Source organism: Colossoma macropomum, unplaced genomic scaffold (assembly GCF_904425465.1).
Source record: "Colossoma macropomum unplaced genomic scaffold, Colossoma_macropomum, whole genome shotgun sequence".
Taxonomy (NCBI): domain Eukaryota; kingdom Metazoa; phylum Chordata; class Actinopteri; order Characiformes; family Serrasalmidae; genus Colossoma; species Colossoma macropomum.
This window is the reverse complement of record NW_023494805.1, coordinates 29,523,026-29,543,778: the sequence shown is the minus strand read 5'-3', so window position 1 is coordinate 29,543,778 and position 20,753 is coordinate 29,523,026. Positions and strand designations below refer to the sequence as shown.

The 20,753-nt window shown below is 37.4% G+C and overlaps 1 protein-coding gene across 3 annotated transcripts; it reads left to right on the top strand.

Moving 5' to 3' along the window:
• The first annotated feature begins 1,074 nt into the window (after positions 1–1,074).
• Positions 1,075–12,698, top strand: LOC118825540 (butyrophilin subfamily 1 member A1-like). 3 transcript variants are annotated; one of them, XM_036596196.1, is made up of 11 exons: positions 1,075–1,149; positions 5,021–5,080; positions 5,223–5,573; positions 5,990–6,262; positions 6,389–6,493; positions 8,039–8,065; positions 8,342–8,368; positions 10,405–10,431; positions 10,694–10,720; positions 11,366–11,392; positions 12,101–12,698. In XM_036596196.1, exons 2-11 carry the CDS (start codon positions 5,023–5,025, stop codon positions 12,646–12,648), a joined length of 1,470 nt encoding a protein of 489 aa, XP_036452089.1. In that variant the 5' UTR covers positions 1,075–1,149; positions 5,021–5,022; the 3' UTR covers positions 12,649–12,698. The 3 variants fall into 3 exon arrangements, with proteins under 3 accessions (XP_036452089.1, XP_036452091.1, XP_036452090.1); XM_036596198.1 differs by lacking the exons at positions 8,342–8,368; positions 10,405–10,431; XM_036596197.1 differs by lacking the exons at positions 10,405–10,431; positions 10,694–10,720.
• Positions 12,699–20,753: the final 8,055 nt, after the last annotated feature.

Genomic DNA, 20,753 nt, shown 5'->3' with positions numbered 1-20,753 from the left:
TGCAACCAAAAATCAAAAAGGCTGCAAGGTAAAGGTGCAACATTTTTCTGTCCACATACAAGGCCTTCATCAGATATACCACACAGTTTAAAACCTCTCACAGATTAAGAACAGGTGTAGCCTCTGAATTAATGTAGGACCATGTTGAAGGCCTTGAATGTGGGAAATGAAATGTCATGTTTAAACCTTACGAAGTCTTTTTTGGTAAAGTGATGAGTGTGCTGTGCTGTATTTTTGATACACATTCACAAACTCAGACCATGGCTGAATGCACAGCAGATAATAACACATACTGTTAGTCCTGCTGTAGTTTGAGTTTAACTGAAAGCTAGAAAAAGACAGTGTTGTCAGATCAATTACATGCTGATGGTATATATATTCAGTAGTTGTAAATTATCGTGTTGAAATTAGGCCCAATAGTGACTGATAACACAACTTACAGGAGTCGCCACAACTCCAAAGGTGGTAGGACAAAAGAACTTCTTGTGGTGGCTCATTTTCTCTTTCTCTATACTGTCTGTAGTACTCACTGGATAAAGCTAAGTAAAGAAGTAAACTTGGAAATATGCTGGGTTAAATGACAGTTAGCCTCTGTTGATACAGAAGCCATGGCTGCTTGGAAAACTTTCTGAGAGTTTCCTGCTTTTCAGTGCAAAGCCAGGCTAAGAATCTGACCACTATATCAGTGGAATGGAGTGTTTTTTTTGTGTGTGTGTGTGAGATGAATAAACAGTATCTGAATGTCTGAAAAGCACAGAGTTAATACGCCTTCTGAGCTACAGCATAATTTCTACAGTTAATGTTCTAGGATCTTTCAATTAACTCAGCAATAATATGTGGCAGATTTAACTAGTGGATAATCAAAGAAAGCACAAGACAAACTGTGAAGTTGTTTCCATTGTTTTTTTTTTTAAACTGATAATCTGTTTTGTTGTGATCTGTTTTATGTGTGTAGTTTTCGCACAACATCTGAGCAACTTTTAATTTGACTAACATGTACTGGTGTTCAGAATTCCTGCTTACTGGTATAAACCGGAGAAGTCTGTGTGAGCCGTGTCTGTATTATGTGTGTGGGTGGGGACTAAAAATGAAAATGAAAGGTAACTCTCAGAAAGTCTTTACTGAGAGTTTGAGGACAACAGGTAACAGGTATGTATTCTAATATTAAGTTTGGATGAATACACGCTTGATCTGTTAAGCACGATAAATGTTAAGAGTTTGTGCTTCATTACTATATAACAATGAATTTAAAAAACTGCGGGGGTTTGGCAACCGCTTTTTAGGTCCTATTTGTCACAGTGTGATTTGCTTTATGTGCTGCTGCTGGTGTTTAGCTTGTTCATCTCTTGGTATGTGTCTTGCTTTCTGGTGAGAAATGAAATATCTGAATGTCACAGAAATACTCCAAAATCTATCAGAATTACACCTCTGAGCTTTGCTTCCGAAATCTTTTTCTTATAACTGCAAATCCTGATGAACGAAATTGGTTCAAATCGAACATTTTCACAGCTCTGATTGTCTGTTAGTAACTCGAGCGAAAGTGTTTGTTTGTTTGTTTGTTTTTAATCGTGAAAGTTTATTTCCGACTCAAAAGCCATGAAAATCGACGTAAAATCATTTGCTGTAAGCAGAGCTTGAAGTGTGAAACTTGTTATAAGTTTGGTATGTTTGATTGCTTCATACAGCTTTCTTAATGACACGTGACATGTCAGTTAATTTAACCTGAAAAGCTTGTTTAAAGGAATGAGATCAGAATCAGAACTCCACGAGTGATGTCTGTAATGTTTCACACTCACACTCACAGACTTTGTGTCATTACATTGAAAAATAGGACTGTCTGACTTTGGAGATTTTTTGACTTTAGAAGTTCTAACACAATCAATAACCGTGCAAATTCACTTATTATTATTATTATTATTATTATTATTATTATTATCTCCCACTGATTTGTGATTTTGTGATAACATACTTCTTTGTTAAAGAATGGGATAAAGGCTAACTTTCTAACAATAAATACTGATGAAACTAAAGTTACTGAACAAACTGAACCTAAGCTACTTGGTTTGAAACTGCAGAAACATCTTACTTCTTGACTTGATTAATTAATTCCTTCTTCACTGATCTGCCTTCAAAAACCCTTCTGAGATTTCAGTTTATTCAAAACATGGCTGCTAAATTGTCAGTACCACTAAACATACAGAGCCAGGTACACCAACTGTCAATTTAGTCATGTAGAGGGGCCAACAAATAAACAAGTAATTGTACATTGAAATGTGCAGAAGTGTGTTTCTGTAGGGCATGTGTTACTTATTTTCACTTAGAAAATCAACAAAACCTGATTTTACCAGGCGTGCCTCTTTTGTGTACGACTGCAGTCTACAGATTCAAGTAAAACATGCTTCTGGTCATCATCTTGTATTTTCATAGCTTGATCATCTGCAAATTCTGACAGCAATCAAACAGATATTTCTCCAGATTTTGCACTATAACAGTAACTTCTTTTCATCAGAACTTTTTTTAAGTTACTGCGCTGTGAATGTAAATCACAGAATTCATGCTGATCTAATTTTAATCTCTCTCTTGGTGGCTGTAATACAGCACCACTTTAAAGAATGTAAATAACTCACAGTGAGAGCTTTCCAGGCTAATATGCCACCTCCACATGTTGTGTTCATGTGTCCATACCTCCCATTATAAATTGTTATTCACACATTAATCAAAAACATACTACGGAGGTAACATAAATAACACACATTTAAATTTTATCATGCTGATATTTGCTGTTCTACTTAAAAAATCAATTTGCCAGTGATACATGTTTTGATGTATATATATTTATGTATTTAGGCTTTTAGCTTGTCTGGTTCAAACAATATAGAACTATGTTAAATTAATTGTGTTTTGCATTAATTTACCAGACATAACAAAACTGTCAAAACTAAAAAAAACTTTCCTTCCATCTGTTAATCCCACTTATCTGGTAAGTTCCAGGTTGTGCCCTTGGGCAAGGCAACTAACAGTGGTGCTCAGCTGGCATCGCTGTGCTGCTCCCAGATTGGACATAGTTAAGCAGCAAAATGAAAATTTTCCCTTGTAAGAAAACTAACTAAAAGAACATCAAGGTGAGTGATAAAAGAATAAAAAACAATTCCTCCAGGACTGAACATTGGAAAAGCAGGAAGACCTGATGGCCCTCATAAGAAAAGTTAATGAACAGAATGAAAAGATGGGTCATTAGCTCATTATGAAAAAAACAAGAATAAAGGAGCTTGAACAGATCTTCAGATGTAATAATGTGTCTCTATAAAAAGATGAGAATATCAAATTATCCAGGCTGTGGTCTTTTCTGTGTTTTTTTTATGGACATGAAAGCTGGACAGTAAAAAAGCAAGACAGGAAAAAATATTGATGCCTTTGAACTTTGGTACTGGAGAAGACTTTTAAGAGGACAAGAGTTTTCTTTGGTTAACAAAGAAAATAAACATAGCCAAATCAAGCCTCAGCTCTCACTCGAAGCACAGAAGCTCTACTCTTTTGGATATATTATGTAGCAGGGAACCCTAAAGGCCTTCTAATGATAAAAAAATGCATGTTTGTAATGTTTTGTTAATTTTTTTCAGTAGAATTATGTTTGTATTTGAACTCTGCCACTGTTATGGTACTGCTTACATTTCATTGTAAAGTTTTGGATGGAAACATAAGGCTTACATTCATAAGGCAAACACAGTGGAAAACTGGCCAATCAGTAATACTGTTTCTCTCTGGTATATAGACAGATTTAGCCAAGTGAGCTCTGCTGTTGGTTACGACTTCTAGAGCTCAACTGAAGTCCTATCAACTCTAGGGCTTTTGGAAGATATGTCACTAAATATAAGTGGTAGCTTGATCAATGGGTTGTTAGAAATGGGGAACAGTGGCAGCAGCTCTACATCAGGGCTCTCTACTGAAAAAGACACTGTGAAACTACTACAAGGTAAAATATATGCTAATATGTCTGCCACAAGCTTGGACCAGACAAAACATGGACCGTCTTAAAGAAGCTTCATATGTCTGAGTTTAATCTATAGTTGCCTTTTTAAATTTTCCATCCCACCTTAAATGTTGCAGCAGTTACACTCTGTTGCCTAAATGCAGCATTTAAGGCAGAACAGAAAATTCGAACAAGAAGCTAACTTCCACATCATCAGAAAGTGTTAATGTGAATCTCATTAGCTTAGCACTCACAAACTACTAGAATCCTATAGAGATGCCAGCAGAAGTTAGCATTATTGTTTGGGTGGGTTTTTTTACCTCATGTTTTGACCAAGTTGTGACATTTATGGCCCAAATTAAAGGCATGGCTCTTATAGAAAAGGTTTGTCCAGGTATTATGAGAAGAAAGAATTCATTGGAAAAGGCATTTATGCTTGGAGCAGTTTACAGGAAGGTGAAAGAGGAAGAGCACGACCAGCAACAAAATGGTTATAGATAATCAGAGAAAATGTGAGCTATTTAGAAGCCTGAAGACCCAAACAGAATTCTTCTTCATGTGCTACTTCATGTGGTAACAAGTAAATTAGCTAGTTTTATTCAACCTAAACTTTACGTTGAATGAATTATTCATTTAATCAAAGTCATTTTTGAGTTGAATAAAATTAGTTAATTTACTTGTTACCACATGAAATACAGTTTTTAGATTAAACTGATTAACCTTTTTTTTTTTTTTTACAGTGTAACCTTAGAGCAGAGGTGTCCAATCTTATCCGCAGAGGGCTGGTGTGACTGCAGGTTTTCACTCCAACAAAGCAGGAGGTCACCTGATGAAATGTTTGAAGACTAAGACCAACTGATTAAACAGGTAGAATCAGGTGTGTTTCAGCTTGTTTGGAGTGAAAACCTGCAGCCACACCTGCCCTTTGCGGATAAGATAGGACACCCCTGCCATAGAGATTAGTTTAGAGTTTGTGGAGGAGAAAGCTTTCAAAGATACCAACATGACCCAAATTACCTTAATTCACCAAAAAAGTGTTATTATTTTCAGAAATGAAGTTCCTCTGTGTGATTCTGCTGATTCTCTACAGCTGTATGGAATCTAAATCAGGTATAAATTTAACACACAAACCTCTTTCTTTTCATGTTACTTCTATACCTCAAAAATGAATCTGACAACAGAACAAAAACCTAAAATCAAAGGACATATTGTTTAGTCAGTTTTCTTTGTTTCTGGATGTTTCTCTGTACAGAGCATTTTAAGGTGGTTGGTCCAGCTGCTCTTCTTGTTGCTGAAGCTGGTGAAGATCTGGTTCTGCCCTGCTCTATCCAACCCAGCACCAGTGCTGTGGATATGAGAGTAGAGTGGTCCAGAGTAAATGTGGTGGACTCATTAGTTCATCTCTACAAGGATAATGAAGACAAAAATGAAAACCAGGATCAGTCATACAGAGGAAGAACAGCACTGTTCAGAGAGGAGCTTCTAAAAGGCAACACTTCACTCAAACTCTCAGCAGTCCGAGTCTCAGATGAAGGAGCTTACAAATGTTTCATTAAGGACAAATCCTGGTATGATGACATTACAGTTAATGTCATTGTTAAGGGTAAGAAACACTTGCTTAATTGATAGGCTGTTTATTTTAGGGCAACTGTAAAAGAACACATTACATCCTATTAGAAGAGTTAGAAGACCCAATGATTCTATTGTTCATTTTCCCCAAACACCTTCAGTGTTTTGTGTGAGCAATTTGAATTTACTGTTTAAACAATTGAAAATGTGCAGGAACAGAAAATTCAGGATCATTAAAACTATCCTGTACAATACAGTATAAACATCAAACAGTATTGTTATAATTACAGTAACATAAAGACTAGAGACAAATGTGGGTAATAGACTGAAAATAAGCAGAGAAATATTACAAATAGAACCTATATTTTAATTTTAATTTTAGTTATATTTTGCTTTAACTTAAATAAAATAACATGATGCGATTTCATCCCACCATTTTATTCTCTGTAGCTCTAGGAACTCACCCAGTGATCACTATGGAGGGCTTCAACTCAGGAGGGATCAATCTAGCATGTGAATCTAGAGACTGGAATCCTGAACCTGAGGTTTTGTGGCTGGACAGAGAAGGGGTCACTCTGACTGCTGAAGATACAGAGACACACAGAGACACTGAGGGCTTCAGAGTGAAATGCAGCATCACTGTTTATAATAGTGACTCCAACAGATTCTACTGCAGACTTCAGCAGAGACACCACATGAGAGAGACAGAAATCATCATCTCTAGTAAGTGTACATGATTAAATCTATTATTAATTATATTCAAATTTAAATTGTGAATTTTCACTTTGCTTTTACAGTGTCAACCCAATTTCAACATTACATATTAATTATCACTGGTTTGAATTTCAGGTCAAGTTTTTAATTCTTGGACGTCTGTTGTCGCCGTCATTTCCGTTTTAGCAATAATAATTGCTATGGGATCTATTGCAGTTGCTGTTATTTATCATAAGAAAGGTAATGTTTATAGGTAATATTGATTGTGATTATTTCCATTAATGATACCACAGATGTACATTTACAGAGCTGTTTTGAACTCTCACAAAAGTAGTAACAGCAGAAGAATTTTACTTTGTTCCAGCGCATAATCTTACTCTTGGCTACATCCAGTTATTTTTATATATACACATGTATGTGTGTGTGTATATATATATATATATATATATATATATATATATATTTTATTTAATGTGATAAAATCATTGTTATGTGCAGTGGAATAGTTTAGAGGAAGTTGCATTTCTGTTGTATTGCTCAAATCTAGCTTGTGAGATGTGATATATAAACCCAATTAGTTTATGAAAAGTATATGAAATGCTAATAAAAACAGGAAGCAATGATTAGTAAATTCTGTTTGACCTGCATTGAATTGAAAACAGTAAAAAAAAAAGCAATATTTGATGTGGTACTGTTGTTGTACTATTTGTAAAAAATGCTCATTCTAAATTTGATGCCTGCAAAATGTTCAAAAAAGTTGGAATAGGATCATGTTTAAGACTGTGTTATATCACCTTTCCTTTTAACAGCACTTAATAAACATTTGGAGACTGAAGACACCAAGTGGTCCAGTTTTGAAAGCAGAATTTTTTTGCCATTTTCCAATTATGCAAGGCTTTAGCTGCATATGGGACCTTTGTTGTCATATTTTGCACTTCATAATATGCAACTTTTTTCTGTATAAGACAGGCAGAATGTACTCACTGAATTACTATACCATGCAGTTTTAACATGTGCAGAATATTTCTTGGAGTTGTCATGTCAGCATATGTTGCTCCAAAATGAGCATTAATGGTACCATGAGCACTAATGCCTTATACCATGACACACGCTGGCTTTTGAACTTTATGCTGGTAACAATGATCCTTTTCTACTTTGGCCTGGGGAACACATTTTCATAAACAATCTGAAAGATTCACTCAACAGATCACAATACACGTTTTCATTGAACATTGTTCAAAAAAATGTTTTCTGAACATTGAACAACACTCCTAGCCTTGAATTTCCCCTGTTCCAAGTTTTTTGGAATGTGTTGCAGGCATCAACTTCAGAATGCATGTATGTTTACAAAACACAGTGATGTTGTTATGGTGAAACATTAAAACTCTTGTCTTTGTATTGTTTTCTTTCAAATACAGGTGAACATGCATTAATAATTCACTGCTTTCTGTTTTAATTAGCATTTCATATACTGTCCCAACTGTTTTGGAATTGGTTTTGCCAAAATTCTCATTTAAAAATTAAAATAGATGATCACTTATTGTCTGTAAATTATGAAGAACTTACACAGAATTTACACAGAGACTATGAATGAGCAGCTGACAAAAAGAACATGCATTTAACAGAATATACACAATTCATGTTTTAGTATCTGCAGGAAGTTGTTATTTACAATAATCAATCGCTGTATGTGATGACCATTTAGAATGTAAGCTGTTCATACTTGTGTTTTATTATGACATTACAATCTCATTGAAAATGATCTTTGTTCTTGAATATTTGCAGACGCTGAGAGGAAAAGACTTCAGGAAGGTACATTTTTCATGCCTTGATGAAGATTTGTGCTTGTGAACTGATTTTACAGTGTGAGATTTATATATCTCACAATATTAATACATTAACCACCCTGTGATATGTTACTCAATTTTTGCTCCAAAAAAGTTACATTTTATGATATAATAATAACCTAATTATAATTTAATATGATTTATTCATTTAAAAGGTGTGATTTGTGCATTATATTGCTTAATCCAACTGCATATAGAGACATTTACACAAAAATACATGAACTGATTTTACCTCTTTCAGAGCTTCTGAAGGAAAAAGTGTATTCAGGTGAGGAGAACTGCTTTTGCCCTTTTGAATTGATACTGATAAATAAATTAAACAAAATAAACATGATGTCGACACAGAAGGTATGTGACCAGTCACGATGAAATATTACCACATGCGGTTTTACACGCCTATTTAAAATCCTATGATGTGGCCCTAGAATGAAACAAGCAGTTTTCTCTTTTTTGTTGGGCTCATACAAAATTTGATAAGCACTGCTCTGATTTGCTGGTTTACAGTGAGGCACTGCTTTAGCTCACACAGAATGTCGAAGTAGACACATCAGGAAAATAAAATGAACCTCTATGTAAATAAGCTAGGTCTTCATAGTAGACTATTTACTTAGCTATGCTAATTACTTGGAGTTTGCTAGTAGCTAGCATTACCCACACTAATTGCTTGCATTCAAACTCAACAACAACACAAAGTAAACTTAAGCTGTGAGCTCACTATGAACCTGTAGTTTAAGATGATCTGGCTTCAGCTGTCAAAAAGTGGATAAAATCAGACAGCATGGCTGCTACGAACAGGTTGTTGTTGGGGTTGTGACGCTAATAAACTGTGAACTGCCCCTAGTTTCTTTAGTGTGAAATACTAAGTGAAGCCTGCTTTATATTGTCCAAGGCTTGAGAAACTGTCTGGAGTGAAAAGTGGGAGCTGAAGTTGGCCTCCTATTCACCAGCTTGTTTTGAGAATTTTCGGTTACACATTAAATGATGTAATTATTTATGTAATGTCTTTGATAATAAAATCATTGGTATGTGCAGTGGAATAGTTTAGAGGAAGTTGCATTTCTATTGTACTACTCAAATCTAGCTTGTGAGATGTGATATATAAAGACAATTTCCAAAAATTTGTGAAAGTATATGAAGTGCTAATAAAAACAGAAAGCAATGATTAGTAAATTCTGTTTGACTGTATTATAAATTCTGTATTGAATTGAAAACAGTACAAAAAAAGCAATATTTGATGTTTTACCTTATAAAATGTATTTCTAAAAAAATTCTCATTCTAAATTTGATGCCTGCAAAATGTTCAAAAAAGTTGGAATAGGATCATGTTTAAGACTGTGTTATATCTCCTTTCCTTTTAACAGCACTTAATAAACATTTGGAGACTGAAGACACCAAGTGGTCCAGTTTTAAAAGCAGAATTTTTGCCATTTTCCAGTTATATGATTCTTTAGCTGCATAAGCGTATGGGGCCTTTGTTGTCGTATTTTCCATTTCATAATGTGCAACGTTTTCTGTAGGAGACAGGCAGACCAGACTCTCTAATTACTAAACCATGCAGCTTTAACATGTACATAATATTTCTTTTCACTGTGTGTCAGTCCATTTCAGATGAGCTTGAGCCCAGAGAAGTGAGCAGCATTTCTGAATGTTGTTGACTGCGTTGTTGAAGTGATCAGCCTCGACCCATCCTTGCTTATGAAAGTCTAGGCCTTCCCTGGATGCTTTATTTTTACACCCAAGCATGATTACCTCACCTCTTAAAATGTTTTCTGAACATTGAACAACACTCCTAGCCTTGAATTTCCCCTGTTCCAAGTTTTTTGGAATGTGTTGCAGGCATCAACTTCAGAATGCATGTATGTTTACAAAACACAGTGATGTTGTTATGGTGAAACATTAAAACTCTTGTCTTTGTATTGTTTTCTTTCAAATACAGGTGAACATGCATTAATAATTCACTGCTTTCTGTTTTAATTAGCATTTCATATACTGTCCCAACTGTTTTGGAATTGGTTTTGCCAAAATTCTCATTTAAAAATTAAAATAGATGATCACTTATTGTCTGTAAATTATGAAGAACTTACACAGAATTTACACAGAGACTATGAATGAGCAGCCGACAAAAAAGAACATGCTTTTAACAGAATATACACAATTCATGTTTTAGTATCTGCAGGAAGTTGTTATTTACAATAATCAATCGCTGTATGTGATGACCATTTAGAATGTAAGCTGTTCATACTTGTGTTCTATTATGACATTACAATCTCATTGAAAATGATCTTTGTTCTTGAATATTTGCAGACGCTGAGAGGAAAAGACTTCAGGAAGGTACGTTTTTCATGCCTTGATGAAGATTTGTGCTTGTGAACTGATTTTACAGTGTGAGATTTATATATCTCACAATATTAATACATTAACCTCCCTGTGATGCTCAATTTTTGCTCCAACCAAATGTAACTTCTTAATATAATAATTTAATTTATTACGATTTATTCTTTTAAAAGATGTGATTTGTGCATCATGATGCTTAATCCAACTACATATAGAGACATTTACACAAAAATACATTAACTGATTTTACCTCTTTCAGAGCTTCAAAAGGAAAAAGTGTATTCAGGTAAGGAGAACTGCTTTTGCCCTTTTAAATTGATACTGATCTTGATATTGTCCAAGGCTTGAGAAACTGCCTGGAGTGAAATGTGCAAAGCCTCCTATTCACCAGCTTGTTTTAATAATTTTCAGTTATACCTTAAATGGTGCTGCACTCTCCTTGTTTAACTTTGCTAATGTAAATGCAGTTTTCCATTCTATGGCACCTTGAAATGAACTGTTGATTTTTTCTGTTATCAGAAATACACAGAAAGAGGGTGAAAGATGATAATTATGTCTCAGCTTGTAAATTTTCAAAATAAAAAAAAAAAATAGATGAATAAAAAGAGATTAGGGAGGCAGTTTAGACTGTCATTAATGCACATAGGATCACTTAATGAATGAATGAAATGAAATGAATGAAATAAACCTTTTTAGCCAACTGTGTCTGAACACATCAGAATTAGACCTCCGCATTTAACCCATCCGTGCAGTGAAACACCACATACACACTAGCGAACACATACACACTAGGGGGCAGTGAGCACACATACTTTAATATGGTGCTGCAAACAGACTTCCATGATGTGCATAAATACATGAATTATGAATGTTGTTGAACTGTATTTTAATGAACTAATATAAAACATTGCTTCATTATTTGTGCTTACAGAGCTTGTAAAGAAGAAAAGGTCTTCAGGTAAGAATCCTTTTCTATCTCTGTCTTTATCTGTAAGATGATACTGTTTAGTAAATCTAGCAGCTTTAAAACAGAACACATATGAAACAGTAAATGTGTTTAACACAAGAAACAGATCCCGTTTGTCATGTTAATATAGATCAATTAGAAACATCACTAGATTCTTTCAGGTGTAAGACACACACACAGATACACATACACACTGACCCTCAGTGGGCCAGATTCATAAAATGCACTGTCAGATTTACTGTGAGTTTAAGAACAAATAGTGTGGTGGTAAGGCTTATTTTTTAAAATGAGGATTACTGTTGTGTTTTACTGCTTGTGTGATGTGAGGCATGATCTGGCTATCAAGATTGATTGGCTGATTGACTGATTCGCTCTTATGTAGGACATTGGTGAAAATATTGAAGTGTTTAAAAGACACTACTCACCACCATGGTGACCTGAACAGCTTTTATATACTGTGCCTCACATTTTGCATGGTGCAGCGCTGTTTCTGAATCTGGCCCAATTGCTCCAGCAAAGGCTCTGTTATGACACACACTGCAAACATACATTTAGATCCTTCAACAATTTACACATAGATCACCACAACAGTATTTTAACAATCTTCCACAAACTGTTTTCCACACCTTCAATTAAATGTAAACAGCTGAGTGATTCATTAGTTTTGTTGCAAAATGTCTTATTTTCTGTTTCTCTCAGTTGATGTGACTCTGGATGCTGATACAGCTTACCCCTATCTCATCCTGTCTGATGATGGAAAAGAAGTGAGATGTGGAGACACAAAACAGAATCTTCCTAACAACCCAGAGAGATTTGATAGATGGCCCAATGTTCTGGGAAGGGAGGGATTCTTCTCAGGAAAATTTTACTATGAGGTGCAGGTCAGGGGGAAGACTAAGTGGATATTAGGAGTGGCCAGAGAGTCCATTAACAGGAAGGGGGAGATTACACTGAACCCACAGAATGGATTCTGGACTGTGTGGTTGCGGAAGGGGCATGAGTATAGAGCTCTTGCTGGTCCCTCAGTCATCCTCTCCCTAAAAGAGAAGCCCCAGAAGGTGGGAGTGTTTGTGGATTATGAGGAAGGTCTGGTCTCCTTTTATGATGTGGAGGCCAGATCTCATATCCACTCTTTCACTGGTCAGTCTTTCACTGAGAAACTCTATCCATTCTTCAGCCCCAGTAATAATGATGGAGGTGAAAATTCAGCTCCACTGATCATCTCAGTTGTCAATCATGATGAATGAATATCTGTTCTTCTCAGTATTTAATATTTATATATACTGTATGTTCACCAAATGCTGTAAAAGTATTGTTTTTTTAATATAATTTTTAAAAAGATAAGATTTCTGTGCTATTTCTTATGACCAGCACAAAAAATAAAATTAAATAAACAAACGTTCTATAATCTTTTTTTTAGAATTACATGTATAGGTTTTAAAATGAAAAGGTCTGCAGAAAAGATACTTCATTTAGGTAAGAAACATTTTCCTTCAACATATTTGGCTCCAGCTCAACAGCAGTGCATGAGAGTGTTTGAATGAAAGAAATAATAAATCTCCATTAGCTCTCCTCATAGTTTCACTTTGAATCCTGATTCACCACAAGCTTCCAGTCTGTTTTCTAATCAGTTTGGGGGCAAACTGACAACGAACCCCCAGCCATCTTAACAGCCACCCATGAATTGCTACCACAATTCGCCACACTACTAGGGCTGGCTAAGCCAGGAGCTGTGTTCTGCACAGTGGGCTTGTCCTCATCAGTCACCGGAGGAAGCACTATGAGTCAAGCTCTGGGTCTAGTGTAGATTTTTCCATGTCTGCGAACATCCACTGACCTCACTTGACCATCTCAGCTGGGATGCACCTTCATTACTGTGCTCACAGGCCACTGTGCCCTTGGCTGCTGAGGGTCTACTGCCAGAACTATAGCTTTCACAGGGATTCCAAGTAAGGCTTTGAACTACTTGGTACTGACGTGGTTCTAACTCCACAGGGGTACCCCATCGTGCTATGATCCTCCTGAGGAGCGTCAAAAATGAGTCAGTGTCCAAGCTATGCAGAATCTCTATGTATAGAACCTTTTTGGTCAGGCACTTGTAAAGAACCCCCCACCTTTTCTCTGAGCACTGACCCCTTCTTCACAAGGAATGGGCTAAAACAATCCATTTCGGTAGAATGAAATGCTGGTTTGAACAAATGCAACCTTGACTCAGGAAAGTCAGTAATCTTGGAATTAACTGGCCTGGCCTTCCATTTCCAGAAGTCTGTCCTCAGGCAAGAGGTGAACTCTGTGGTACATCGCCCATTTATCCCCACTGACAGCATGTTCTCTGGAGCGAAGTAAGACTCCAAGGCAGTGAACAGCCAAGGGTGGGCCCAGGGTGGAGCAACTCATTAAGACTAACCCCACCTGTCTTGAAAGAACAGTCAAATACAACTCAATTTTGCCATTGTGCATGACCATATGATGTGGGACAAACCAAGATTCTCTCTCATTTACAGGCTCCCATTCAAGCTTCACCACATCCCCTGACCGAAGTAACTTCTGAATTTCTGCATTATAGGCTGCTGCACATTAGGGGTCAAGCTTCCACTCTGTTCTCCTGATTAGTGGTAACACTACAGCAACTGAACAAAGTAAAGCCATGTCCCACTTATGTAGTAGAGGGGTCCCATACCATATCACAGTCTTGGTTTGATTGATTGCATTCCTGAAATGGCATGGTGTTAATTTGCCATAATTTCTCCATGCACTGGAACAATTCTATATCACTAGGAGCAACTGATTTGTGAAGGCGCTGTTGGGATAACTGTTGTTTCACCAGTCTGGCAGGCCCTTGAGTGTCGACCCCAGTCTTGTATGAATAGCTGCAGGTCCACTTGAAGGGCCCAACTTCAAATTGAATAAAATCAAATCATGTTTGATTACTCCAGCAGCACTGCTAGAATGTGCCCAGATTCTACAAGATACAGATAGAAGATGTACAAGATGTCAATCTATATGTGTAAGTATGATCAGTGAGATCACAGTGAGTCCGTTTGAGGTGTAGATGCAGTGTGGAATGTCCATGGACATCATTATAATGACGATTCAGAGGTGTAGTGACAGGCCCATAGCTCCGTTTCATAATTTCAGTGGTACGTGCATTCAGAGCTGCACGAACTTCACAGTTAAGCCATGGTTTCTGATAGGGGTAAACTGTTTTTGTGGGCACAACATCCTCTATGCACTTTCTGATGAATCCGGTAACACATTCTGGGTATTCATCAATGTTATTGTTTGATGCCTCCCGGAACATCTCCCAGTCTGCATCATCAAAGCAGTCCTGGAGACCAGAATCCGACTAGCAGTGGACCTCTCTGATGGTGCTGATGAAGCTTTTCAGCTTCTGCCTATAGGTGGACAGGAGCAGGATGGAGATATGATCTGATATGCAAATTGGAGGTTGGGGGAGGGCTTTGTACACCTCACGGAAGGGGGAGTAGCAGCGGTCCAGCGTGCATGACTTGTGTGTGCTGCATGAGATATGTTGGAAGTACTTTGGAGCGAGTTCCCTAAAGTTCGCTTTGTTACAGTTCCCAAACAACAATGGAGGCGGCCTTCAGGCACGCAGTCTCCTGCCTGTTAATAGCCTTGTGCAGCTTCCCGAGTGCCAGGTCTGTATCAGACTGTGGTGGGATGTGCACGGCGGTGACATTGAACCCTGAAATCTCTCTCAGCAGCCATAGCGGTCTGCATAAGATGATTAGATATTCCAAGTCCAGGGAGCAGAAAGACTCAATGAAATGTACATTTCTCAGATCACACCAATCCTTGTTGATCATAAAACATACACCTCCCCCTTTACTCTTCCTGGAGAGGTCCTTTGTTCTGTCCGCACGGTGCACAGAGAAGCCCGCAGGCCCAATGGCCTCTCTGGGAATCTCCGCTGATAGCCAGGTTATTTTAAGATCCTTTTAGTCTAAAATAAAAGCTGAACCAGCACCAACAGAGTGAAAACCAGAATTAAGATTTCAATATGAAGTGGAGCTGAATAAAAATGTGGATTGTTTTCTTCACACAAAAGCTACTTGAGTAGCTGTCATTTGAATTTACTCAAAGAATTTCAAATCCATACACTTTTTAGGTAAGCTGAGTAAATGTAACTAAGACTCTTACTGTACCTAAAGCTAACTGGCTAAGCTTTGAACAGCTCACTAGATGGCAAAGTTAGCAGCATAGATATATAGAGAACATTCAAATTCAGTTGACTGACATTTATAAATTATTCTCAAAGAAAGATTTTTTTTTACCATGAACAAACCAATATTGTTAATATTGTTAAGCTTTATACTCATGTCTGACTTCATGCTAGCTAGCTAACAAACTTGTAACACTCACTGACCAAGGAATGAGGTTAACAGAACTTAGTAAAGGGTGGGTTGCCTTTCCTAAATAAGAAATAACCACACATGATTACTTTAATTTAGTTTGAAACAGAAGACATTTTACCTTTGTATGTACATATAGAATATAGACATATCCACCAAGAATAGTCCCACAACCAGTTTCAGCTATAAACAGATTCATAACATTTTAATAATGCAGAAGCAATATATATATCTATCTATATATATATATATATATATATATATATATATATATATATATATATATATATAGATAGATATATATATATATATATATATATATAGATAGATAGATATATAGATAGATAGATAGATAGATAGATAGATAGAGGGCGGCACGGTGGCACAGTGGGTAGCACTGTCGCCTCACAGCAAGAATGGCCTGGGTTCGATTCCCGGCCGGGTGACCAGGGTCCTTTCTGTGTGGAGTTTGCATGTTCTCCCCGTGTCTGCGTGGGTTTCCTCCGGGTACTCCGGTTTCCTCCCACAGTCCAAAGACAGGCAGTCAGGCTGATTGGACGTGCTGAATTGCCCCTAGGTGTGAGTGACTGTGTATGTCTGTCTGTCTGCCCTGCGATGGACTGGCGACCTGTCCAGGGTGTATCCTGCCTTCCGCCCAATGACAGCTGGGATAGGCTCCAGCACCCCACCGCGACCCAGAAGGATAAGCGGTTTAGATGATGTATGTATGTATATATATATATATATATAGCAACTGGGAAAGGAATTTCCCCAGTGACAGTGACTGCATACACAAACTCAGATATCTTACTTTGAGCTGGGGGGCTTGGAAGCAGTGCTAGTGATACAAATCACAGTACAACAAGTACTGTGACAGTCGAAATAGCCTTCACAACAGCAATGTCACAATCACAATGTCAGAGCAGACAACAGAAACTCCCTCAAAGCATAGTTTGAATTCCTGCAGCATTAGATCACGTGATCAACGCGCACCACACCACAGACAATGTTCGCTTATAATACTGTGTGGAATTGACTTACATTTAACTAAATGTTTGCATCACTCATAATTATTTTTTCCTTTTAGGCATTTTCCTGAGTGTTTTATTGTGTTGCACACACTACTACATTCTATGTAAAGCTAAAACATTTCCGGTAGGAGCTACTTAATATGAGTAACACTTGTTGAGCCAACACAAATGCATCCTGAGAGAATACAGAGATTACTATTGTGATGAGATGGATCAGATGTGTTGGTAGCAGGAAATCAAATAAAATGTACATGCCATGGGGTTCTCCAGGACCAGGGCTGGGAACCACTGAGTTAATCTAATACTATTATTAAAATAGGCATTAATATGCATCTATTAAAAGGCAGAGTATGTTACAGTGTATGCTAATTTGGTATACTAAGCATGTATTTGAGTACACTGTAGTACGAGTAACCACAAAATAGCTCTGCAAAAATACTTGATTGTACAGTATTTGTAAATATACTACTAATATACTGGAACAATAGAAATTGATATACTCCCTCTTCATCAGACTTGAAGCTCATGCAGGTTGCCAGGCTGAGGACACCTACCCTACATGAACGACTCTATGTGAATGAACAAGACAAGTGCAACATTAAACATGTAACTAAATGATCCGAAGTTACACAGAAATTTTCTTAAGTGCAAAAGTCTGCCTACAAATCATTGTGTGTGTTTTTTAATTGAAATAGACATTAAACAGAAAATGAGACATCCCAGAACAAAATGGTAAAACAAACTGAAACTTTACTGTCCCAGCAATATGTTTCAAATATTATATTCATCCACACCCAGCACCAAACAACCAAATACTATATACACATTTTCAGTCTTTCAGTTTCTGTATAAACCGGCTTCCGAGCTGATTGAAGAAAGCAAAGGATCAGTCTCACTGGCTTTCCTTTTTCTTTGGTGTTTTACAAAAGCTGATAGAATAATCCTGCAGTGTTACTATTAGTAGACCCCCAACATGACAGTTTAGGTTAAGGGGCTATTGTTGAAAAAATGTTACACAGTCAGAAAATGTCCTTGTGAACAAATAACTGTTGTGATGGTTCAAGTCCATGCAGTAACCAGAAAAGATCCCATAAAAAACTCCTCCTGTATGAACAAAGCCAACATTCACATAAATCAATCAAAAGGCACACATAACCAAAGTAAACATCCAGCTGAAAGAACATGGACAAAATTACAGTTTTGTACTTCAGTCTTAGAAACAACAGTTTCGCTGTGAAGAGTAGAGGGAAATCCTAAGCAATATGCTTTTCAAATACCGATTGTGTAAGGGCCCAGCCTGTGGCACCGGACGCCAGCAGAGGGCGACAGTGGCGAGGCACCACAAGTTCAGGGAACTCCAATTCCCAGAAGCCCTCAGGCTGATTAGGCCCTCCCTGGCACACCTATGGACTCCTCTACTTAAGTCTGTGGCAAAGAGCAGCCCTTTGTCACACCTTTGTAGGGGGGTGACTGGTATGGTACTTGCCCCCAGGTGGGTATTTAAATGAAATTAAATGAAGAGAAAAGAAGACAGGGCTGGAAAACAAAAGAGAGAAATTGCCCCCAAAACAATTTAAATGCCAAAAACAAGGCTTAAACAAGAAACGGCTCCAAGCCGTACAAAAAGTGTTTGCTCCATAATCATAATCACAGAGGAAGTGTCTTTTGTTTTCTGATTATCTTTTATTTCACTTTTCTATCTCAGCCTGTGCTTCCCAGTGGTGCAGCAGTAACTCCTTGGACCACCAATCTGTATATTGGTGGTTTGAGCCTGGCTCTGAGCCCCAACGTGCACAGTCACCCAATTCATGCTTCATCACCTCAATAAATTAATTTAAGACCCTTTCTCACAGGTTTTCCTCTCTGCACTTGGGTCCGCCTCTTTGCCGACCCATAACAGATTGCTCTCTCACAGAGATTTCTTCTTCTATATGTATGTAAGAGTCTAGTCCCTAAGGTTTCCCACTATGAGTCCTACACTGTAAGCTGATCAGCTAATGTATATATTTGCAGCATCTTTGCTTGCAAATTATAAACCAGTTCATGTTGATTTTTTTATAACTCTGTCAGTGTTAGCTAGATGCATGGCTGGCTATGTATGGTAGCCAAAACTAAGCCCATCATCCCAAAAAACAAAAGCTCATCACACTTTAAATACTCACTGCTTTGTCGGCTTCTTATTCACCAGACTCCTCTTAACGTGGTAACATTTGCCTGAATACAAAAAACCATGGGCAGAAAGAAATTAAGGATATGCTAGACATTGGGGTAGTCAAGGAGTCCTACAGTGACTGGAGTAGTCCTAAAGTGTTTAATCCCAAGTTGGTCAGGAATGTTCACTTCTGTGTGGGCTACAGAAAAGTCTGCTTGGAGTTCTCACTACATGTCAGCAGTTCACAGAATTCTCCACTCTAGCAGCGCATTTGCCATTGGCTACCTGGATGACTGCATAGAGTTTTAACTCCTTTTAGGGTTTCTGATGGAAAAAAATCTTAGCAGAGGTGCCTGACAAAACCTACCATCTACGTTATGCAGTGGCAATATAGAGCAATGTCAGCAGCAGCTGATAACAGAGATGACAACAGCAAAGATATCAGTTCATCTGCTCATAAAAAGGCAATGCTGAACCACTTCTGTACTTTACCAACAGAATGACAACAGATTCATTGTTGAGATTAGACCTTCAGGTCAGAAGGCACTCATCAAATGATTGAGGAAGAGCTAAAGATTCCTTCAAATACAGCGTGTGAGTATGAGGCAGCTAGAATACAGCCCTCTGGATGTGTAGTTGCTTATGCTGACAAGTGAGAAAAGAGAATTCAAAGCTGCAAAATCAAAGTCATGTACAGAACACACCATTGACTACTTTTAATGCACAAGCTCCAAGTGAGGTGAGAAACAATGAAACCATCCAACTTCCACAGGAAGAGAACATATGACCTGTCTTCAGGTTTCAGAAGTTGGACATAATTGGTAGAGAGCCAAAGGAGCTGTGAATGGATGTAAAAGAGGTCATCAAAGATGCATCAGAGAAAAACCTGGAAGAATGAAAGGGAGAAATAAGTCAAAGTGGATGAGAGATGATAGTGGAAACTGCAAAAACAAGAGAAGAGAAGCCAAAATCAAGGAGGATAAAATCTTTTAGGAGAACTAAACTGAAATTCCAGACAGCTGCCAGGAAGGACAAGGACAATTAAAAATCAATATCAGAATCTTTATTTGTTAAGTACCATGTTTACAAGGAAGTTCTTTTGGGGAGGTGTGATGAAACTAGATCCAATAAAATAAATATAAAAAAACTAAATACTGTGTAAACAAATAAAAAACAGTACACAAACAATCTGCAAGTAAAAGGATGTGCAGTGGGAAATAAGTACAGACACAATCAAGTACTGAAGTACTTAGGTACATATATATAGTATGTGCATCTATAGGAATTGAGCTGCAAATATAAATAAAAGTGGAAAAAGGTTCTTATTCAGAAGTATCATGGCATGGGATATACAGGAGTTATGTGCATTACACACAGTGTGTAATAAAGTGCATGTGCAGCTGTTTAAAGCTGAGGGCTGTAGGAAAAGTATGTGTTTAGGAGGATGATGGCTGGGGGGAAAAAGCTGTGGAAGTGGCGGTTGGTCTGAGTTTTTATGGCTCTCACTCTTGGACTCCGCTGGGATGGAAACCACTGGAATAAAGTGACCAAGTGACCAGGGTGTGAGCCATAATTTTCGCTGCCCTTTTCCACTAACATTATCACTTATGGTGAAGATGTAGAAGTAGTGGACAGCTTTGACCTACTTGGATCAATTATTAACTACAAAGTATTCAAGTATAAATATACTTCACTTAAGATTTCACTAAGAATATCTCAGGGTGCCAACAATTGCGGTATGCACAGATCTGAGAAAAGATATAAGTTTTATGAGAAGGTTTAGGTTTTGAGTTTAA

Bases quoted from the DNA above. Each gene is read 5' to 3' on its own strand.
- LOC118825540 (XM_036596196.1), top strand. From the start codon at position 5,023: ATGAAGTTCCTCTGTGTGATTCTGCTGATTCTCTACAGCTGTATGGAA. The intron at 6,263-6,388 runs GTAAGTGTACAT...TTTGAATTTCAG, and splicing joins GACAGAAATCATCATCTCTA to GTCAAGTTTTTAATTCTTGG. The intron at 10,721-11,365 runs GTAAGGAGAACT...TTGTGCTTACAG, and splicing joins AAAGGAAAAAGTGTATTCAG to AGCTTGTAAAGAAGAAAAGG.